Consider the following 20,516-nt stretch of genomic DNA (forward strand, 5'->3'; position numbering starts at 1 on the left):
TAATTACATTTAATATGAACTATTTTAGCCACTGTCCATTCTACTCTCCATTTGGATTTCCTCTCTCACACACACATACACCGTCTAACGCTCTGTCACACACACAAGCGTGTGCACGCACACGCAAAAAGAACAATCTAATCTGAATGTCGTAACCATAGTTGGCTTCTGTCTGAAATTCAGTGGCTGCGTAGCCTTTCAACCATCATATCTCCCTCTCTCTCTCTCTCTCCCTCTCTGAGGTCAGTGCTCTGAGTTAGGGCAGAAAGACTCACTGAAGAGAGAGCAGACAGCCTACTATTCAACATGGCCATTAGGCTTTGATCAGAGCTCATTCTCTCTGCTTGTGTGAGAATAAAGCCAGGGATTCTATCATGTCGAGGCCTGGGGTTTCTGGAGAGCTAAGTAGAGGAGCCGCTGGAGATGAGATAACATGGCTTCTTTCACCGGGAAGACAGTCTGTTACAGACTGCCTAGCTGTCTGCATGCAGCGCCATCTCCCATTTGCCGTTTCAGACAATGGCTTCCAAACTCCCAACAATAAGTGCTGTGGTGCCTTGTGCGGCGGAGCATGGCCGTATCCCGTATCATGTCCTCACTGCTCTAGGCGCTGGCTGCAGATACCTGACCACTTCAACATGAACCTTGTCTGAAGTCAAAGCATGGGAACCAAAGAAATTCTATCGGCACTGTTCATGTCTCCATCAGTAATCTGCTGGGGAAGTTAGGGCCACACATCACATACTTCTACAGTAGTAGTATATCCCTCTGAGGACAGTTTATGTATATTAAGCATCTACATACCGAAATTAGGTCTTTTGGATAAACAGGATCTACTTTTTACCACCATTAAAGGAGCTTTGATTAGAATGGGACCTGAAATGACCACATCATAAGTTTTTGATGTTTTTCAAGAGCTTCGGTTCCAATGTATTTGACATATGACTACAATACTAAGTAGAGAACTAAGATCTAACTAGTAAGTAATTTAAATAGGAAGGAAACCTCTGCACCATGTTCATTACACAACTGGAGGTTGACAGCCCAGATAGATGTGGTCTGTGAGGCCCTCAACGGCCTGGAGTTCTGTCTGGCTGGTGGTTCTCTGTCCCGTCATCAGTCTGAGTGAGAGGGCTCTCCGGAGACCAATCCACTCATGGTATTGAATGATGCACAGTCAGGTGCTAAAGGTATGGCTGCCAGCGGATACTTCTTTTGTCTTCCTCCTCTTTGTGTTTCTGGGAGCTATTGTGATCATAGACTTCCCCCCCTCCTTTCCTCATGACCCAGTTGGCGTCAAAGGAGTCGGGCAAGAACGGCGGTGAGGTGTGTAATGTCATCCTCTCTCCTGTAGCTGCGCAGATTTTGTTCACCTGAACTCATGGTGGCATGGCTTCACAAAGTCCTGTGACAGTATATCCTGTTACTGTCAGCCTTTACTACAATGGCTGAAAGCTGTAACATATATCCTGTGTGTCTGACACCCTTACAGCAGTTTGGCCATATTTAGATATCAGCAAACCAAATAACAAAACAGGTACAAGGGGTACAAAACAGATTGCATGGTGACACAGACACACAGATATCATGGTGTTATAGACACACAGGCATCATGGTGACACAGACACACAGATATCATGGTGTTATAGACACAGAGGCATCATGGTGACACAGGCACACAGATAGCATGGTGTTATAGACACACAGGCATCATGGTGACACAGACACACAGATAGCATGGTGTTATAGACACACAGGCATCATGTTGACACAGACACACAGATATCATGGTGTTATAGACACACAGGCATCATGTTGACACAGACACACAGATAGCATGGTGTTATAGACACACAGGCATCATGGTGACACAGACACACAGATAGCATGGTGTTATAGACACACAGGCATCATGGTGACACAGACACACAGATATCATGGTGTTATAGACACACAGGCATCATGGTGACACAGACACACAGATAGCATGGTGTTATAGACACACAGGCATCATGGTGACACAGACACACAGATATCATGGTGTTATAGACACACAGGCATCATGGTGACACAGACACACAGGTAACATGCTTTCATAGCTTCATCCACAGCAGATTCCACTATGGGAGGATCTATAGGCTGAATAACTAAAGATATCTCATTCCACAGGGTTTAACATTTAACCACAAACGTATTGTTAGACATTAATATATAATTTCAAGCTAGGTTTTGGTTGGTAAGTTATTTGTGGGCAACAGTGAAACCTTATGTGCCACTGCTTGTGCAAAGGGCTACAGAAATTATACTGGATTTTATTTTATATGATGACCACTGGTATGGCATATTTGCTGAAAGACATTATCTAGACCTGGTCTTCAGCATGAATGTACTGTATCTAATGTAATAGACCCTGGTGTGTGAGAGCATGCTGCTGGACTCATGGCCAGACACACAGAGCAGATAGACAGGAGGGGGAGTGGGAGCTGATCTGATGACAACAGCATGTTAATAAGGAGATGGTTATGAGAGGCTCCCTCGAGCTGTAGCAGCAATTACAGTTAGGTCCATAAGTATTTGGACATTGACACAATTTTCATCATTTTGGCTCTGTATACCACCACAATGGATTTGAAATGAAACAATGAAAATGTGCTTTAAGTGCAGACTTTAATTTCAGGGTATTTACATCCAAATCAGGTGAACGGTGTAGGAATTACAATAAATTTTATATGTGGCCCCACCCTTTTTAAGGGACCAAAAGTAATTGGACAATTGGCTGCTCAGCTGTTCCATGGCCAGGTGTATGTTGTTCCCTCATAAAGGGAGTTTGTTATTTCATTGACAAGGAGCAGATAAAAGGTCTAGAGTTCATTTCAAGTATGGTATTTGTGTTTGGAATCTGTTGCTGTCAACTCTCAATATGAAGTCCAAAGAGCTGTCACCATCAGTGAAGCAAGCCATCGTTAGGCTGAAAAATCAAAACAAACCTATCAGAGAGATAGCAAAAACATTAGGTGTGGCCAAATCAACTGTTTGGTACATTCTTAAAAAGAAAGAACGCACTGGTGAGCTCAGCAACACCAAAAGACCCGGAAGACCACGGAAAACAACTGTGGTGGATGACAGAAGAATTCTTACCCTGGTGAAGAAAAACCCCTTCACAACAGTTGGCCAGATCAAGAACACTCTCCAGGAGGTAGGCGTATCTGTGTCAAGTCAACAATTAAGAGAAGACTTCACCAGAGTAAATACAGAGGGTTCACCACAAGATGTAAACCATTGGTGAGTCTCAAAAACAGGAAGACCAGATTAGAGTTTGCCAAAAAACATCTAAAAGAGCCTGTACAGTTCTGGAACAACATCCTATGGACAGATGAGACCAAGATCAACTTGTACCAGAATGATGGGAAGAGAAGAGTATGGAGAAGGGAAGGAACTGTTCATGATCCAAAGCATACCACCTCATCAGTGAAGCATGGTGGAGGTAGTGTTATGGCGTGGGCATGTATGGCTGCCAATGGAACTGGTTCCCTTGTATTTATCGATGATGTGACTGCTGACAAAAGCAGTAGGATGAATTCTGAAGTGTTTCGGGCAATATTATCTGCTCAGATTCAGCCAAATGCTTCAGAACTCATAGGACGGCGCTTCACAGTGCAGATGGACAATGACCCGAAGCATACTGCGAAAGCAACCAAAGAGTTTTTTAAGGCAAAGAAGTGGAATGTTCTGCAATGGCCAAGTCAATCACCTGACCTCAATCCAATTGAGCATGCATTTCACTTGCTAAAGACAAAACTGAAGGGAAAATGCCCCAAGAACAAGCAGGAACTGAAGACAGTTGCAGTAGAGGCCTGGCAGAGCATCACCAGGGACGAAACCCAGCGTCTGGTGATTATGGGTTCCAGACTTCAGACTGTCATTGACTGCAAAGGATTTGCAACCAAGTATTAAAAGTGACAATTAGATTTATGATTGTTAGTTTGTCCAATTATTTTTGGTCCCTTAAAAAGGGGGGGGGCACATATCAAATGTGTTGTAATTCCTACACCGTTCACCTGATTTGGATGTAAATACCCTGAAATTAAAGCTGAAAGTCTGCACTTAAAGCACATCTTGATTGTTTCATTTCAAATCCATTGTGGTGGTATACAGAGCCAAAATGATGAAAATTGTGTCAATGTCCAAATACTTATCGACCTAACTGTATCTTGGTTAAAAGCACTATTTACATGTATGATGTTACATGCTTTGTAATGTCTGTATTACTGATTGTGTTAATGATTATTAGCCTGCACTTAGAAGAAACCTTAATAATCTCCAAATTAATCAGAAGGTTGCCGGTTCGATTCCTGGCCGTGCGAAATGACGTTGTGTCCTTGGGCAAGGCACTTCACCCTACTTGCCTCGGGGGGAATGTCCCTGTACTTACTGTAAGTCGCTCTGGATAAGAGTATCTGCTAAATTACTAAATGTAAATGTAATGTAATTGTGCAGGAAGCCAAATCCTAACTTAAAGCTCCCTGTGGCCGTGAGAATGTACTACACATTTATCACACTTATTACAGTGGCTTGTTGATTTGGTGTCATGGTGGCTGAGTGGTAAAGGGGTTGGGTGACCAGGTATTGTAGTCGGTGGATGGTAGGATGGGAAGCTGGCTGAGTCTAGGTAAGGGGGGATGGTAGGATGGGAAGCCGGGTGCTGTTTGAGTCTAGTTAAGGGTGGATGGTAGGATGGGAAGCTGGGTCCAGGTACAGAATGTGGATGGGTATATTCATAAGGAAGGATAAGGTCAGTAAAGGGAGCATATTACTTCGAACAGTACACTGTACTCATTTATTGGGTGTGCTCAAGACTTCGGCGAGAGCACAACCTTTGTTCTCTCACATTTATTTATTTATTATTTATTTTCGCCCCCCTAAGGATCAGTCAATATTTGGACTACATACACAACGGCTGTGTCAAAAGGTTCGTCTTGGTAGCGATTGCGTTGGTTGTATTTTTATTTACGTTCCGTTGCATGGTTTAAGTAGAAATTGCGTTTTTGTGGTGAAAAGTGAAGCTAACGGTGGCTAATTTGCTAGCCACAGTCACTGACGTTACTAACGTCACTAACGTCACGAAAACACGCGTGACTACCTGTAGCAGAACATTCGTTTCACATCTGTTAACTTGGGGGATAGCAAGGCTAACTATAGCTTTACTGCAAGGCAGCTGCAGGAACGCCACAAGCAAAGAGGCCAGGGTGATAACTATTTACTCATTTTACTTTGTGATATGACACACAATTGTGATGTGTAATGTACAATATAAGCTGATATTATTAAGGAAGTACATCTACTTTCGGAAACAGTAGTCTACTATTTCACTGAAGTATTAGCATCATGACATTAGCCTGTGTTGCCCGGGCAAGACATACTACAGTGGTCTATGATGTATCTGTTTTCAATCGTTAAAATAAACATTCCTCACATATACATTTTCGTTGTAGGATTTATTCTGACATTAGTAAACGATTTGTTGGTGAAATTACCATTACCTGTGGTTTCAAACCAGTGTAGTTCACTACAACGCTGTAGCTTACGCGAGACACACTACAAAAACATCTAGCTACAGTACACAGCTGTTTAGGAAGTCAAACGGCGACAGAACATGTTCGGCACTCCCCTTACTTAAATCAAAAGTCTATCTAACTACTAACCTGAACTTCATTGCCACAGCCTAAACGTTGTCAATCTGTTCATGAAAATAATTAATTTCAGCCTAAACCGTACAACGGAACGTTAAATCCAATTCAACCAACGCAATCGCTACCAAGACGAACACAGCAGTAGTCTAGTACTGTACCGTAGTAGTACAATTTACCGGAGCAGCTTCTCCACACAGGGCTATATCGCATTTTGCGTTGTTACTGACAATGATCGCTACCAGTGAGCTTTTTATGAATGAGCGATTTTCCACTAAATAAATGTCAAGCTTATTTACGTTTTGGGGGGCATATTTTCAGTTAGCAGATGGTACTGTTTGAATCGCGATTCTATCTTCTGCCGGTAACGTCGTAGAATAATCTTCAAAGGGGGTTCTTTATTAATGAATGAATGCAATATGAGTAGGCTAAATTCCTGAAAATATCACGAGAAGGGAAAACTTAAAAGGACGTTTAAGTCATAGAGATTAGGTCCATTTTTACACCGGTCTGCCAAATGTATTCGTTTTGATTCAGCCTGTCAGCTGCCTCTTGCAGGGGAAATGAGAAGACATCATATTTCATTCTACACTTCACTCGTATTTTGAGTTGTAAATGAGCAGCAAAAAAAAGATGCTTTTAAATCTATGTAATCTTTATAAATAATAAGTAGGCCCCATGCATTTTTATATAAAATATACAGACCCCTGTGCAACCGACGCAAGCAAGCACACCCTACAATTTCCCCAGAAATTGTATCCTCTCTAGTTCTTAATTGTTCTCTTTGTGAAGGGTTACCCCTCGTTGTATTGCTTTCTTGTTGCATGTGTGCAGGCTTCAGAGTATGCATGATAAGTGGGGATATTACTGTTAGGAATGGTTAAGTGCTCTGGCGCTGGTTCTATCTGCCTGACATGCATTGGCCTCACTAACTGTCACCACAGAAGAAACATCAGGGTCATGTTTAACTGTGCATCCACAGGCAGAACAATGCATTTAGATATATGGGAGGATGAGTGCTCTGATGTGCATTCCCACTAACAATAACTGTCAAGGAGAGAAGAGATGAGGTTACCTGCAGGTAATATGAAAATAAAAACAATTACGGGGGATCCAGACTGGGGGGTGTAATTACCTTGACCTGTGGCTGTACTCAACCAGTCTCAGAGTTAGGCTTCCTGTGGTAGCTTTGACGTAAGCCAACCACCATGTTAAAAGGGACTAACCCCGCAGTCAGAAGAGACACCTGGATACCATTTTTGGGTACATTTTATATTTAAAGTCTGCAGCCACTTTTAATACTCGTTTATGTTTATTGTATGCACCTGCCCACCAAAGCAAATTCCTTGTTTGTGTACACTTACTTGGCGAATAAACCTGATTCTGACACTGCTACACACCATACCACTTCATCAAAGGCTCCTTCAGGGGCAAGTTGCTGGATTTGTTATTTGCCACACCTGGGAAGAACGCTAATAATTATGATACTCGTTTGAGATGAGTCCAACATTTGGATCTGAATGTGTCATAAATGTGTGGATCTAACATATTGTAGTTGGCCAAAGCTAAGCTCTCACTCAACCGAGGCGCACTCAAGTCAAACAAGGATGCAGTGAAGCAGTTGAGAAAACAGCCTTATGTTGAGGCTAGCTCACAAAACCCAGAGCATGGAAAAGATTCACTTCTTACTCTGTGCTACACATCAACTCCCCCTCCAGCTCAGATGACTCGGTTAGACCAGATGTGCTAAGCTAAACAGCTAACCTGGCTTCTACAGACTTTCTATGGCATTTTGGCTCATCTCCCACCTGATACACAATATTAGGAATACATGGATTTATGGTCAATTTAAGTCTAAGATATTGTTTATTTTCCCCAGGGACTGTAATTTCAGCTGGAACAGGTCAAGGGCTGTTTAAACTTGGCCTGTCCTTTTCACACAATGTTTTACATTTACATTTAGTCTTTTTTTTTGTTCATTCATTTGTTTTACTCAACAAAACGCGTATAAATGTTAAGTTTGATATTTCCGATCTGTGACCAACACAACCACAGCTAATCCTGTTTACCCTAACATGGATTTTAAGTCTAATTTGAGGCAGCATGTAAAAATGCTGGCCTTGATCCAACTTAACTGAAGGGTTAGGGTAAGGCCTGCTCTCAAAGCCCATTCCACGAAGCGGGGGGCGTCCTATGGAGATGGCTGCCAGGCAGCCTTTTACCCACCTTAATGCAAAAAAACACTTTGACTCTAGGGGAAGTAAACAATGCAGAGTGTAAACAATGCAGAGTGTAAACAATGCAGTATCCCTTTCAGAGTGAGCACCACAAAGGAAAAGCTCCTCCAGTCCTCTCACTCTCACTCACCCATTAATCTGTGGCCTACCATCTCTCAACAAATACAATACTAATGTTTTTTAGGGATGTATGGTATCACAAAAGTACATCCGTGCCTCAAAATGTAGGATACCTTCCACAAATTATTAAAAAATACATTGAGTAGTTCAACTGTAACAGACAACTGAAAAAAACAAATGTTGCTTTCAATCTAAATATGCTAAAATGCACAAAAGGTTTGATCAGACATTGGCAGAACTCCTACATTGGTACCCTAAAATGATGTTGAGCATAGGGGCAAGCTGTGATAAGAGAAGCCTCGAACCCTAACCCACGAACAAGAGACAGCAACAGGTTAGCCATACATCGCAACAGCCAGAAACATCTAATGACCCATCACTGGTTCAAGAAATGTTCACACGAACAAGAGACAGCAACAGGTTGGCTACACATCGCAACAGCCAGAAACATCTACATTTTACATTTACATTTAGTCATTTAGCAGACGCTCTTATCCAGAGCGACTTACATTAAGTACAGGGACATTCTCCCCGAGGCAAGTAGGGTGAAGTGCCTTGCCCAAGGACACAACGTCATTTTGCACAGCCGGGGAATCGAATTGGCAACCTTCAGATTACTAGCCCGCTTCCCTAACCGCTCAGCCACCTGACTCCCATCTAATGACCCATCACTGGTTCAACAAATTTTCACACCTGTAATAGCCTACTAATATTCCCATTATTGTTTCTCAATCAGCCACCTAAACAGTATTCAGATCTGACGGTGCTAGAAGGTGCTCTTACTGCATTCTCACTTCAGAACTTCTCCAGTGTGAACTTCATCCAGCACCCCAACAGAAGAGTCTGGTATGTACCCCATCCATCACCCCAACAGAAAGGTAGAGTAGGAACTCCATTCAGAAACCCAACAGAACAGAGAATAACAGCCTCAGTGTTCTTTAGGACACATACAATGGACAGTGTGTGTTGTGAAAGGGAGAGCAATATGCTCTTGTCACAGGTGTCATTGCGTCACTCGCGAGCATTGCTCACTGTCTCACTTGACTTCTCTGACTCACGCAAACCACAACCACCTTTCATAAACACTGCTTTAGCTATCTACACGCCATCGAAAAGCTAGCAATTTGATGGTGTGGGTGGGCGGTATATATACTGAGAAGGGGGTTGTACCAATTCAAATGGATTACACTATTTGAATGGACATCAATTGATGTGAAATCAGGACAAGACCTTTTCTAGTATGCTTTTTCTATGCAACATGAATATAAAAGGCTAAAAGCACTAACCTAAAATGAACATGAAGACCCAATATTGTTTTTCATCAAACGCATACAAGCACAGCTCACGGTTAAGTCGTAAGTAGGTCTTTACCTGTGTCGGTGTTCATCATGTCCCCCTTGCCCATGTATGACTTGTCCTCCAGAGTGTTTTCCTGCCTTGGGAGCCTCAATGTGTGGGATCAGCACGTCCTCCAAGCCCAAGTCAAAGCGCTTGTGTTTTGAGTTGTCCGGCAGGAAGAAGAAAGCTCCAAAGCATAGGGTGATGAAGGCACTGAGGATGAGAAGCAAGATAAACTTCTCGGAGAGCCTCAATGTTGCCCTGTGGTGTGGAAAGGAGGAGGTGCCTGGCGAAAGGGTCGGTATCCGACGGCCTGACAGAGGCAAAAGAGCCGGCGTGGTCATGTTGAATTGTGGAAATGAACTCAGAGTTGACGAGTCACAATTTGTCTGGCATGTGCTGCTGGATTATCTCATCCCGACTGTTGTGTGTCCAGAAAGCATGGAGCCGGATCCCTCAAGGAAGGACGGAGTGGTCACCAGGCTTCTGGAGGAAAAAGGGATACATTAAATAAAGATATTGCATCGATCGTGGTATTTATTTATTACTGTGACTGTGTCATTACTGGTTTGGCGTTGCAACCTATATTATACAAATTACAGTTACACTAGTTTCTGTCTACGTGACAATATTGGTCACAGAAGCAGTCCACAATTTAAATTAAAAATTGCAAAAGGTGATACTAGTATGATCACGTCATTTAAAACACCTGCGCTAGCGCGTGATGCCAATGGCATCAAGCCTCCATACCATGGCACAACACCATCGCATCATCTCTTTCTCTGCTCCCATCATCACATATATCAGATACAGACGAATGGTTTTAAGAGTTAAAGTATGTCAGCGGCCAGTGAGTATCAGCTCAATCTCTGGAGACAAATAAACGTACCGTGCAAATCCTTTTGTCATTCTGAGTCATCTTTCCTGTTGAGATCTGAATGCATCGGGCTAAAACAAATAGTGACAAACACACACCGTCAATTCTCAGTAGCTACCGATAACAATTAAAATGTTTGTGTGACGGATCAGGATGTAAGCTATGCTAAATCATCTTCTTAAAACAGCAGAAAATATTTCCATAGAAGAGACTGTCTCACCATGAACGTTGCCTGCAGAGACTGTTCGCTAGCTAGACTGCTAGAGCTAAGCTAGTTAGCGGAAAATAGGTTATTAAATTCCCTCGTGACCACACATGGATAGCAAATTCAGGCAATTAATTTTGTATGCATACAATGCGTGGCAAATATGGAAATGTAGCATGTCATTTAAAAAAGTAATTAATGTATTGTAATCTATATATCTAGCTAACGTTAGCTAGCTAGATTCAGTTTCCCTCACCCGGCCTCAGTTTCCCTCACCCTGCGTGATGCGCGGCGCTTCTCCTCGCTCTCCGCACAGAATACAAATTCATCCGACGCTGTATTGACAGCCTGGTTTTCTTGGGTGTACCGTGCTAGGCAAGCACTAGCTAGCTATACGTTAGATAGACTTGAGGAATGGGTTCCTTTTTTCTTGGCCGCTGAAAAACATTAGCTATGTATCTTGCAATCGATAGCTAGCCATTTTCATTTGAAGCCCAAATGTTAAGCAAATCCTACTACGGACCGTAGTCCACCCTGTTTCGGGTTGGTTGGTAACATTACATCAGCTAGCTATAGCTACAGTATCATAGCTAGCCATACTAGTCTAAGCCAAGGCAATGAAGTCCGTTTGCAACTGTTAGTTTGTTAGCTCAGCTTCAGGTAGCTGGCTGCCAGCGACCTTATAAAGAGGGTTCAACGTTGCTGCCTAACCTATATTTTTGTGAATCGATGACCGAAAGAAATCCGTCCTCCGTTTTTTAAACAGCCGTCTTCAGTATTGCTCTCAGTCATGTCCTCTGGTAGCTAGCAACACATTTCAATGATTAGCTCGCTAGTGATAACTTGTTTGTCTAACTGTAACTCGGAAATACTGTAGTGCAAAATGTTATAGGTTTCTGAATTGTCCTTGTTCAACCTATTTCATGTCATCAATAATATCTTAAATATTTGAATCCGCCTATCGTACAGGATGTGTTCACTGTCTGTACTAGTGAAGCTAGACACGGCTAGTATAGTCACTGCCTCGAAAAAGACTGCCCCTCACCTTCGGCAGCGGTTCATCTGAATCAACTGTCGAGCTAACTGCTTAGCCTGGTAAATTAAGAAGCCTTGCAACACTTAAAGTCAAAATGAATTAATGTAAACCAGAAAAAAGCTATATGGCGCCTATTTATGCCCCTATTGCAAGTCCTACATTAGGTAATTAGAGCTAATGTAAATTGTAAAAAAGTTGACCCCTAATCCTGCTCTTCCACTCAACTCCAAATGACATGGCCATTGTTCTATTTGAATTAATGAATGTATGTGTGCTCATTTGATGTCCATCTATCTTGAAAGGAAGTTATGGTCCGCTGAGTCAGACAGGGCCATATCCCATCTGTCAGTGGGTCCTTCAGTTGCCATGTTGGACCCCACTGCACATGAGAGCCACCCAGCTGATTTATGTAACAACCCTTAGAAAGTGAATTAGTGGAAGTGCTGTGGTAATCGCTGGTCCTCTTCGGAGACACGAGTCACCCTCCCAGACTTGGAACGTGACAAGGCTCAGTAAAAAGACATAACAACCAAAAGCTTAGCTAAGACAAAGTCTGGGTGTTCTTCAGAGCTGAACCACATTGCCTCATTGGTCTACAGACTTTCTATCTTGAAACCAGAGACACATATAGGCAAAGAACACCACATTGGGAGTAAAAGGAAGCAACAAACCGAGAATGCCTCGAAGGAGTGGTGTAATGGACAAGGCTTTGACAGATGATGCCTTAACCCTTGTGTTATCTTTGGGTCATTCTGACCCATCAGTCATTGTGACCCACCGTCGTATTGCAACAACTTTACCGCATACAAAAACAAAGTGAAGCATTTTCTTTTAACCGTTGGGCTGTCTCAGACCCCCCACATTGCAAAGATTAAAAGAAACAACGATGGTTCGTTATGAACCTTTGGGTCATGTGCCCCGAAGGCTGCACAAGGGTTAAATAATAAAAAGCAATAAATTAATTGGTAAACTGGTTAACATAAGGAGGAGCTTCTGGAACGGAGGGGTGCTTGTCTGCAACATTGATAGGCCGTCCCTGCGCCATCCCATGGTGCAAAGCACAACAACCGCACATTAAAAAGGCTGTGGACAATGTGACATGACCATGCAGACCCAGATACAGGCATAGTGAGCAATAACAAATGAGCAATAACAAAGGAAACATTTACAAGACACAACTGAGTTTCAGAGCTATAACATTCAAAAGAAGTGCATTACTGTGTCCATTCTATCCTTATGACATCTTAAATACCTGCCTCAGGGCTTAAAATAATACTGGCACATATACAGTACAATGTTAATAAATGTGTTCTCTCTGCTGGTGACACTACTTCCACTGTCACACCTCATAAGGCCTATGTGTAGTCACAGGATGCTGCAACTCTGGTACACAGCTGCAGTAGTAGTCCATCCCAGTAGCGTTGCAGTCCTGTGGTCTCGACCACAATCCCTGGATCCAGTCTGTCTGGGCTCCCAACCCTGCCCGTGGAGCACTTCTCTTCCATGTAAGGCATGCAGTGTTCCCGAGTCATGTAACTGCATCACTGTGACAACTGACCTCTGTCTATAATCACGTTTCACTGTGTTCAGGTTGAGTCACTTGTAGTCAGTGTTTGTGTCTGTCCCACCAGAATGATTGTCAGTGGCACAGTGCAGAGGAGGCTGGCCCAGTGCCCAACTCTGTCATGATTTCCAACATGGACATTCAGTCGTGTTGCAGTCACTCAAAATTGCTGTGGAAATTTCAGCTATGCCAATGAATTAATAACATCAAACAGTAATTACACTGAATTATTTACCACGAGTCTCCAGGAGGCATTCTATTGCAGTGCGTCCTTAATGCATTACTTTTGTAGCAACCTCTGCTTGCCTCTCCAAGGATGATTGAACTGTGCCTCATCTCTTGGGTGTGATATAGTGCATCACACAGGGATGTCAGATATGGTCAAAATAGTGACGTCATGGCCAGGTGAGGTGCTGAGCATTTAGGACACATTCCCTGACACAGGAGGGATGAGAAACCAGGACCTGATAGTTAAAGCCCTGTCTACACCGAGGCATCAGTGATGGAGGATGGAAACTCAAGTAGATGACAACAATGAAATTACAAAAGACCATAGAAAGACTCCTTAAACGGTTGCCACGCTTTTAATTACCTTTTAAAATGCCTTGAAAAACGCAATCCTCTTTTATGGCCAAGAGTTTCAAATTCCAGAAATGATTGTTCAGTTTCTGGCTCATTGTCTATAAAGAATATGTTGATCCTCTCAAAGCTCTGGGTGCATGTTGGCTGTTGGCTTGTGCTCCAAGTGAGGTGTGGGCTTATTAGGTGAGAGAGGGGTTTAACTGTCCCCATGGTCATCATCCTCATCATTACTATCATATCATTGGAGTTGAACAACTATTCAATTCCAATCAAACCACCCTCTTAATCTGGCTTGAAGAAGTGTGTATGTTTTCAGTTTCAACCTTGATTGTCTCGTCACATTACCACAGCCACGGCTCTGTATCTGGTGACAGGAGATGGTATTATCACTAATTTCCTATTTGGCATAACTGAACACATTCACCACCAACACGTTATTAAATCTCTGTGGGGTTGTCTTGTAATATTATACAGGGATGCCAAAACAGATTGAACAGGCATGGTTGAGAAAAACATAGCTCACTACTGCCTCAAGGAGTTCTTTGATCAAAACTACAAGACAATGGGACTAAAAAACTATGGAAGCAAATCGTTACCAAAATTCAAATGCAAATGCATTTCCAGAAATGCATTTGCATTTTAAGAATGTGGCTGCATTATTTTACTCATAAATGAAATTAGTAATCAATCATCCTATTTGCATTTTAATTTTCTTCTTCAAGAGTGCTCAATATTTCACTTAATTAAAATGAAAAAGAAATAGACATTTGAGATTTAATTTTCAAAACATGCCCCAGCAAATAGATACCAAAATTCAATTTGAAATGTAAAATTTGAAAATTAAAATGCATTTCCAGAAATGCATTTTCATTTTAAGAACGTGGCTGTAAAATCGTGACCACAATTCAAATTCAAATGCATTTGCAGAAATGCTAAATGAACACATGCATTCTGAGCGGCGCAGCAGAGTTTAATTTTCAAATTTTACATTTCAAATTGAATTTTGGTATCTATTTGCTGGGGCATGTTTTGAAAATTTAATCTCAAATGTCTATTTCTTTTTCATTTTAATTAAGTGAAAGATTGAGCACTCTTGAAGAAGAAAATTTAAATGCAAATAGGATGATTGATTACTAATTTCATTTATGAGTAAAATAATGCAGCCACATTCTTAAAATGCAAATGCAAAAGGGAGTCAGGTGGCTGAGCGGTGAGGGAATCGGGCTAGTAATCCGAAGGTTGCCAGTTCGATTCCCGGTCAAGCCAACTGACGTTGTGTCCTTGGGCAAGGCACTTCACCCTACTTGCCTCGGGGGAATGTCCCTGTACTTACTGTAAGTCGCTCTGGATAAGAGCGTCTGCTAAATGACTAAATGTAATTTAAATGTAAATGCATTTCTGGAAATGCATTTGCATTTGAATTTTGGTAACGATTTGCTTCCATAAATAACAAGCCTAGTTTTGTCAATCATGTTGCTTGTTTTTTTTATTGTAGGATTGACCGCTAGGTAAGTGTCAAGAGGAACAGGACCAAATAATTCCAATGTACCTGTACATGTACTTAAACTTGAATTTATTTAGCCATTTAGTTTAGTAAGTCAAAATGGTGACAGTAGCATTAACAGTCAATTATGTGATGCATTAAAACTTGAATATGCATTCACAAGCAGTGATATTTCTGAGTGTCTAAAAGACGTGTAAATGGCAACATGTATAATAATATAAAACGGTGTCCCATTTTAAGGGACATTTGCATAGGTCCACTTTACCACATGTAACCTTACAGAACCTTCATAATCCATATGATTACTAGATGTACTTTTTACCAAATGTACCATTTACTAAAGTGTTCAAACATGGAAATCTAGATGCAAATGAGAGCAGCCAAATGGGTTAAAGTCATCCCAAGGTTAAAACTGGTGGGTTAACCAGTTCTTATACCGCAGACGGGCAATGCGGTATAAGAAGCTCCATTACCGCCATGCAACCTTAAAAAGGTTCTCACTAGAACCATTTAGTTGAAGATGGTTTTACGATGACAAGATGTCAAACACGGGAAAATGCTTGTGTAAGGGAAAATAGTCCTTGCCGACTGATCGTTTACCTGGTTGACCTCGATATTAGCGCCACCTGACCCCTGACCCAAAAACCTGTTGTTCCTGTCCCTCAGAGCTCCACAGTCCTCAAGTGGCTCCGAGGGGAAATAGCCGCTACCACACTGTGAGGCAGACACTCAGACGCTTCCACCACACTTCCACAGCATGACCAGTGGGGCTTCCCAGGGTGATCCTTATGACCATGACCACAGCCCTGGAACCCTCCTGTAGAATGCACACACACACACACACACAACATTATCAGCATATTTTCAGTGTTAAATAGTTATCCAAGCATGCCTAGGAAGGCGTAGAATAAGCACACATCCAGAGTCTATTACAACTACATTTCCTGTACCTCGAATATTAATTTCCAATTCATCCATACAGTTTGAAATTCATTCTTCTACCTGTTAGGTAGAGATGTTTTGTGACCACTAGCATACTAGCGCCCCTTCAGTGGGTCGTACCTGGCATCTTGCCTGCACAGCCACAGCGTGCCTCCTTGGAGCCCCGGCTGGAGCAGAAGGAGCAGCAGTGGAACGTTCCTCTGTGACGTCGGAACTTCCTTTTAACGTTCAGGACAAACGGTGAACCCTGCAGGAGGACACGGAGGAGGTGGTGTTGGGAGACTTTTATTAGTGACATCACAATATTATCCTCATAGCCCACAAATATGGTCATAATACCAAGATATCATCACAGTCCCATACCCCTCTGATAACCCCAAGTCTAACCCAGAGCCTGGTAAAATTGTTTTTATATGTACTTTCTATTTCTATAAAGTCACCAGGAAGTGATTTGTTCAAGATGAATCCCAGGCTGAAGCTGTACCTTGACGTGGTGGTCCTTGACACACACCCACACGGAGTAGACCCCCGGCTCTTTGGGTGTGTAGGAGATGTTGTAGGAACCATTGCCGTTGTCAAGGACAGTGCTCTCCACTCTGCTGAGGAATTAAACCACTGTGAGCATCAGTAGGTCATAACCCTGTAGTTCCATTCACTACTTGAGCAGAGTTGATGGTAAGGATAGGTGTGACAGACACTCACCAGTCCTTCTTCTCCTTATGGATGATGCTGACCAGGACAGGTTCACCTCCGTGGCCCATCTGCACCCCGGCAGAGTTTCTACACACAAGGGTGAACTCCCCACTCTGCCCCTCCCTGCCATGCTGCACGTCTGGAGACCAGGACACAGGCCACTTACATACAGACATGCAACTGTCTGTGCACACATATTATCCTGTCCATGCACATGTATGCAACTGTCCACACACACAAACAATTAAATACCTGTGGACAACGTGCGCATACACAATCATAGGAAACCCGTTATCATTCAATATCTTTCCAGTCCAGGATTAGATGATTTAGGCAACCTATCCTGTGGCGAGACAAACGCAAACAGGCCACATATCTGCAAATAGCTCAAGCCTTCCAACCATAATTATACTAAAGCTTTGCTCTGTTTTGAATGATTAAACCCAGGACCAGCCTACTTGTACTGCAGGAAAAGATCCAACAAACCCTGTAGTTACTGAAGCTTTCCATGTCCAAGTGAAGTCAGCATGTAAATACCTGGCAGAGCAGAAGGCTGTTTGAACCGGCCATGGGCATGTTACTACAGCTTTGTGTGTGTGGGTGGGTGTATTTCCTGCTTTTTCCATGTATACCTTTTATCTTACGGTGGTATTTCCTACCACTTGTTTCCACAGAGACAAACAATGTCACCACAGTTCATCCTTTTGCACTTTGAGTGTGTGCTTGTGTGTGCAGAGCATTAATCTAACCCTAACAGTACAGATTTAAGATCCAGGGCATTTTCAATTAAAATGTCAAACCCAAAGTTCCCACCACAAAAATATTTTTGAGCTGTATTCATTTCATGTGTAATCCTACTGGTGCACACAGAAATCTCACCTTCCCCTTCGATGGTGCACTTGCTTATCTCAATGGTCTTGGTGTGGATCACTCCCACCACCGGGTAGCCCTCCACCTCCCCTGCGCTCTCCTGGGGCATAAAGCAGATGCTGCTTCCATTGTCAGGAGTGATGGTGGCTGTCTGGGGATCGTAACCACTCTCTGCTAGGCAGGCCAGCCTCCTGATGGTCACCCCTTTGACACTGAGGATCTCAGCCTCGGAGCCGCATGTAAGCAGCCTCTCCGCAAACTCTACTCCCCCGCGGGCGTCAGCCAGGGCCTGTAGCAGCTGTGCCCTCTGCAGGTGGAGCTGGTTTCTGCGCTGGACACGGAGCTCCTCCAGCCGGCGCAGTAAAGACACACAGTGGGCCTCCACTGCACTAGCATAGCCCCGCGCAAATGCACGCACCTCCTCCGCCGCCGTCTCCACTCTCGCCTGCAAGGCCTCCTGGGAAAGCTCCACCCTCCTTAGCGACTCCTCCAGCCGCCCTAGACGAGGCCGCAGGCACCCGGTAACCAGCTTACGGATACGGTCGCCATGGTGGTCAATGACATCTCGTGTTGAGCTACAGCGATGGTCACGGTGGAAGGTGGCGGCACATTCCAGGCAGACAGGAAGGTCGCAAGGCTTACAAAAGAGCCTGAGTTCCTGGCCGGGGTGGAGGGAGCACAGGACAGGGCGGGAGATGAGACCCTGTGCCTTCAGATCCTGCAGACTCTGGACTGAATGAGAGGCTGTCCGCTTCTGGCGTCTGAGGAGGAACAAAGTCATACCTTGATAATGTTTCATTAATTGTGCATGCCACACCCTACACACATGGTGCAGTGTTTCCCCTAGGTTTACAGCTTTTGGGGGGGAGGGAGGGCGGCGGTGGCGGGCGACCATGTAGAGACAGAAATTACATGCCGTCGTGTAAATAAGATAAATAACATAAGTTTACTTCATTGATTTAATGAGACTCAGGTTCTGGAATTTTATTGTGCTGGATAAAGGCTGCCGTTTTCAAAAAGTGGGTGGGACATGATGAAATCTTCACCCCTGGTCTAACCAAGTGTAGGGGTAATTGTGTGCAAGACCTCGTTGTCATAAAGTACATCATCAAGAGGAGCTAAACGCATGAAAACTCAAAAGTTCTAATGCAATTTGGAGAATAACATTTGGTCTTGTCAGCATTTTACACCAGTTTTAATTCCATGTCAATCCTTCTGGAAATCAGTAAAAGCAAAATTACTGATAAAACAAACGCTACATCAACTGTTGATTGACAACATATAAAGCTTGTTTGTTGTGATTTGATTTGAAACCACATCATTCAGATTCCTGATTCGTTTATGCATACTGACCTGTGTGCTTGGCAGCAGAACTCACAAAGGTTGACACAGCACAGTTCACAGCGCTTCTCTGCTTCTCCGTCGGTGCACAGGTCGCACACTACACAATTGTTGCTGTTTAGAGTTTCCAGAAACACTTCGTCCAGGGCCAAATGGTCAGTGGTCAAACCGTCAACTCCCGAAAATGGAATGTCGACTTCACAGTCACATTGAGGGCAAAGTACGGTCACGGAGGGCTGTTCACGCGAGTGGGAATCGCTCACCACCGCTAATGATTTGCTGTTCACAGACGCAGTAAATGGTTCCAATTGACGAATGCAGTCTGCGCAAAAAGTGTGTAGACATGGTAGTATTTTTGGTTCCCGATATAATCGTTTGCACACACGGCATACCACCCTCGCATTACCCATTACCGCTTCGTTTTCTTCACTTGAACTCGAGTTTGTCGGGGTGGTCACTTGGTCTAGAAGGGCTTTCTCCGACGGCTTTTGGCTGGAATATGACATTTTATGCCTTGCTATGTCACATTAAGTGGGCAGCGGTGCTTTACTGCTAACAACTGTACATTTATATCAGCAATTCATCAAGAAAATGCGAAAGAATATCTCCAACCTGGCAAACTGCAACTTAAGCTCAAACCGATAACTACAGTATAAAACATATGTTCACTTAAAAAATCTAAAGCCTGCAAAACCTCCACGACTAAAAATGCATTTGACAAATATTTGAATGTTAAGAACAACCTAAAGACGCCCCACAACTTTTCCTCAGGAACACGACTGCCACAACAGCAAACTTGACACCTCAATTCCATTGGCATTCTGTAGACCAATAGAAACCCACGAAAGGCTTTACCAGGCGTGGTCTCCAGGATTATAGGGCATACGTAAGAAAGGGCCGCACACTCTTTGGGGAACCATCCTACCGTTATACAGTACTAGTGCACAGTGCCCGTGATGCAGTCGGTGATTAAGCTACACACAAATACAGATTACTTGAACGATAGATAGTGCATAGTGCCCGTGATACAATTTGTGGCACACACACAGATTCCTGAAATTATAGATAGGGCACAGTGCTTGCGATGTTATTGGTGACACACACAGATTTCTGGAATTATATAGGCTAGATAGTGCAGTGCCCATGATGCAGCTGATGATGACAGTTCTTCTCAGTGGTCTTGGTACCTATATTTCTCATATCACAAATTAAATTATCTGTCATCTCTTAAGCACTTGTTCAACCTCCACATCATCTATTCTAGTCAAAATGCCAATGCTGTGGTAGCCTAGCCTGGTCCTAACCAGACTCTCGTACATTGCATTTGTACAGAGAGTCTGGCCTTGCTCCATTGACAAGCGTTGACTTCCTTGTAGGCGGGTACTCTGTTGAAGTTTAAAACTATTGGATCTGCCCAGAGCCACTCTGATCTGTCATAACCAATCGGTAGCGTTCGCCTTAGCCAATTCCTTCACCGCTACTGTAACAGAGCTAGCTGCCGTAGATGGAAAATCAAACTG

At 43.2% G+C, this 20,516-nt stretch overlaps 2 protein-coding genes across 2 annotated transcripts in view; both read right to left on the minus strand.

Annotated features, from left to right (window-relative positions):
- man1a2 (mannosidase, alpha, class 1A, member 2) overlaps window positions 1-11,364 on the minus strand; it is a 45,723-nt gene extending 34,359 nt beyond the window's left edge. The window contains exons 1-3 of the mRNA XM_067252952.1: window positions 10,741-11,364; window positions 10,272-10,330; window positions 9,416-9,868 (exon numbers count right to left, since the gene is read on the minus strand). Of these exons, the coding sequence (XP_067109053.1) occupies window positions 9,416-9,726 (311 nt within the window). The 5' untranslated portion in view covers window positions 9,727-9,868; window positions 10,272-10,330; window positions 10,741-11,364. The remainder of the gene's footprint in view (window positions 1-9,415; window positions 9,869-10,271; window positions 10,331-10,740) is intronic.
- A 3,862-nt stretch (window positions 11,365-15,226) lies between these two features.
- Window positions 15,227-19,734, minus strand: trim45 (tripartite motif containing 45). Its single transcript, XM_067258093.1, has 6 exons — window positions 19,009-19,734; window positions 17,665-18,416; window positions 16,795-16,924; window positions 16,577-16,691; window positions 16,213-16,339; window positions 15,227-15,967 (listed from the first exon to the last, which is right to left on the minus strand). Exons 1-6 carry the CDS (start codon window positions 19,500-19,502, stop codon window positions 15,813-15,815), a joined length of 1,773 nt encoding a protein of 590 aa, XP_067114194.1. The 5' UTR covers window positions 19,503-19,734; the 3' UTR covers window positions 15,227-15,812.
- Window positions 19,735-20,516: the final 782 nt, after the last annotated feature.

The sequence above is a fragment of the Osmerus mordax genome, chromosome 2 (assembly GCF_038355195.1).
Source record: "Osmerus mordax isolate fOsmMor3 chromosome 2, fOsmMor3.pri, whole genome shotgun sequence".
Taxonomy (NCBI): domain Eukaryota; kingdom Metazoa; phylum Chordata; class Actinopteri; order Osmeriformes; family Osmeridae; genus Osmerus; species Osmerus mordax.

What these genes read in the sequence shown, in the direction of transcription:
- trim45 (XM_067258093.1), bottom strand. Translation starts at nt 19,502, where the DNA reads ATGTCATATTCCAGCCAAAAGCCGTCGGAGAAAGCCCTTCTAGACCAA. An exon ending in GTGCACCATCGAAGGGGAAG is followed by an intron (nt 16,925 to 17,664) that starts GTGAGATTTCTG and finishes CCTGGTCTCCAG; the next exon opens with ACGTGCAGCATGGCAGGGAG. An exon ending in TCAAGGACCACCACGTCAAG is followed by an intron (nt 16,340 to 16,576) that starts GTACAGCTTCAG and finishes GTCCTCCTGCAG; the next exon opens with GGTTCACCGTTTGTCCTGAA.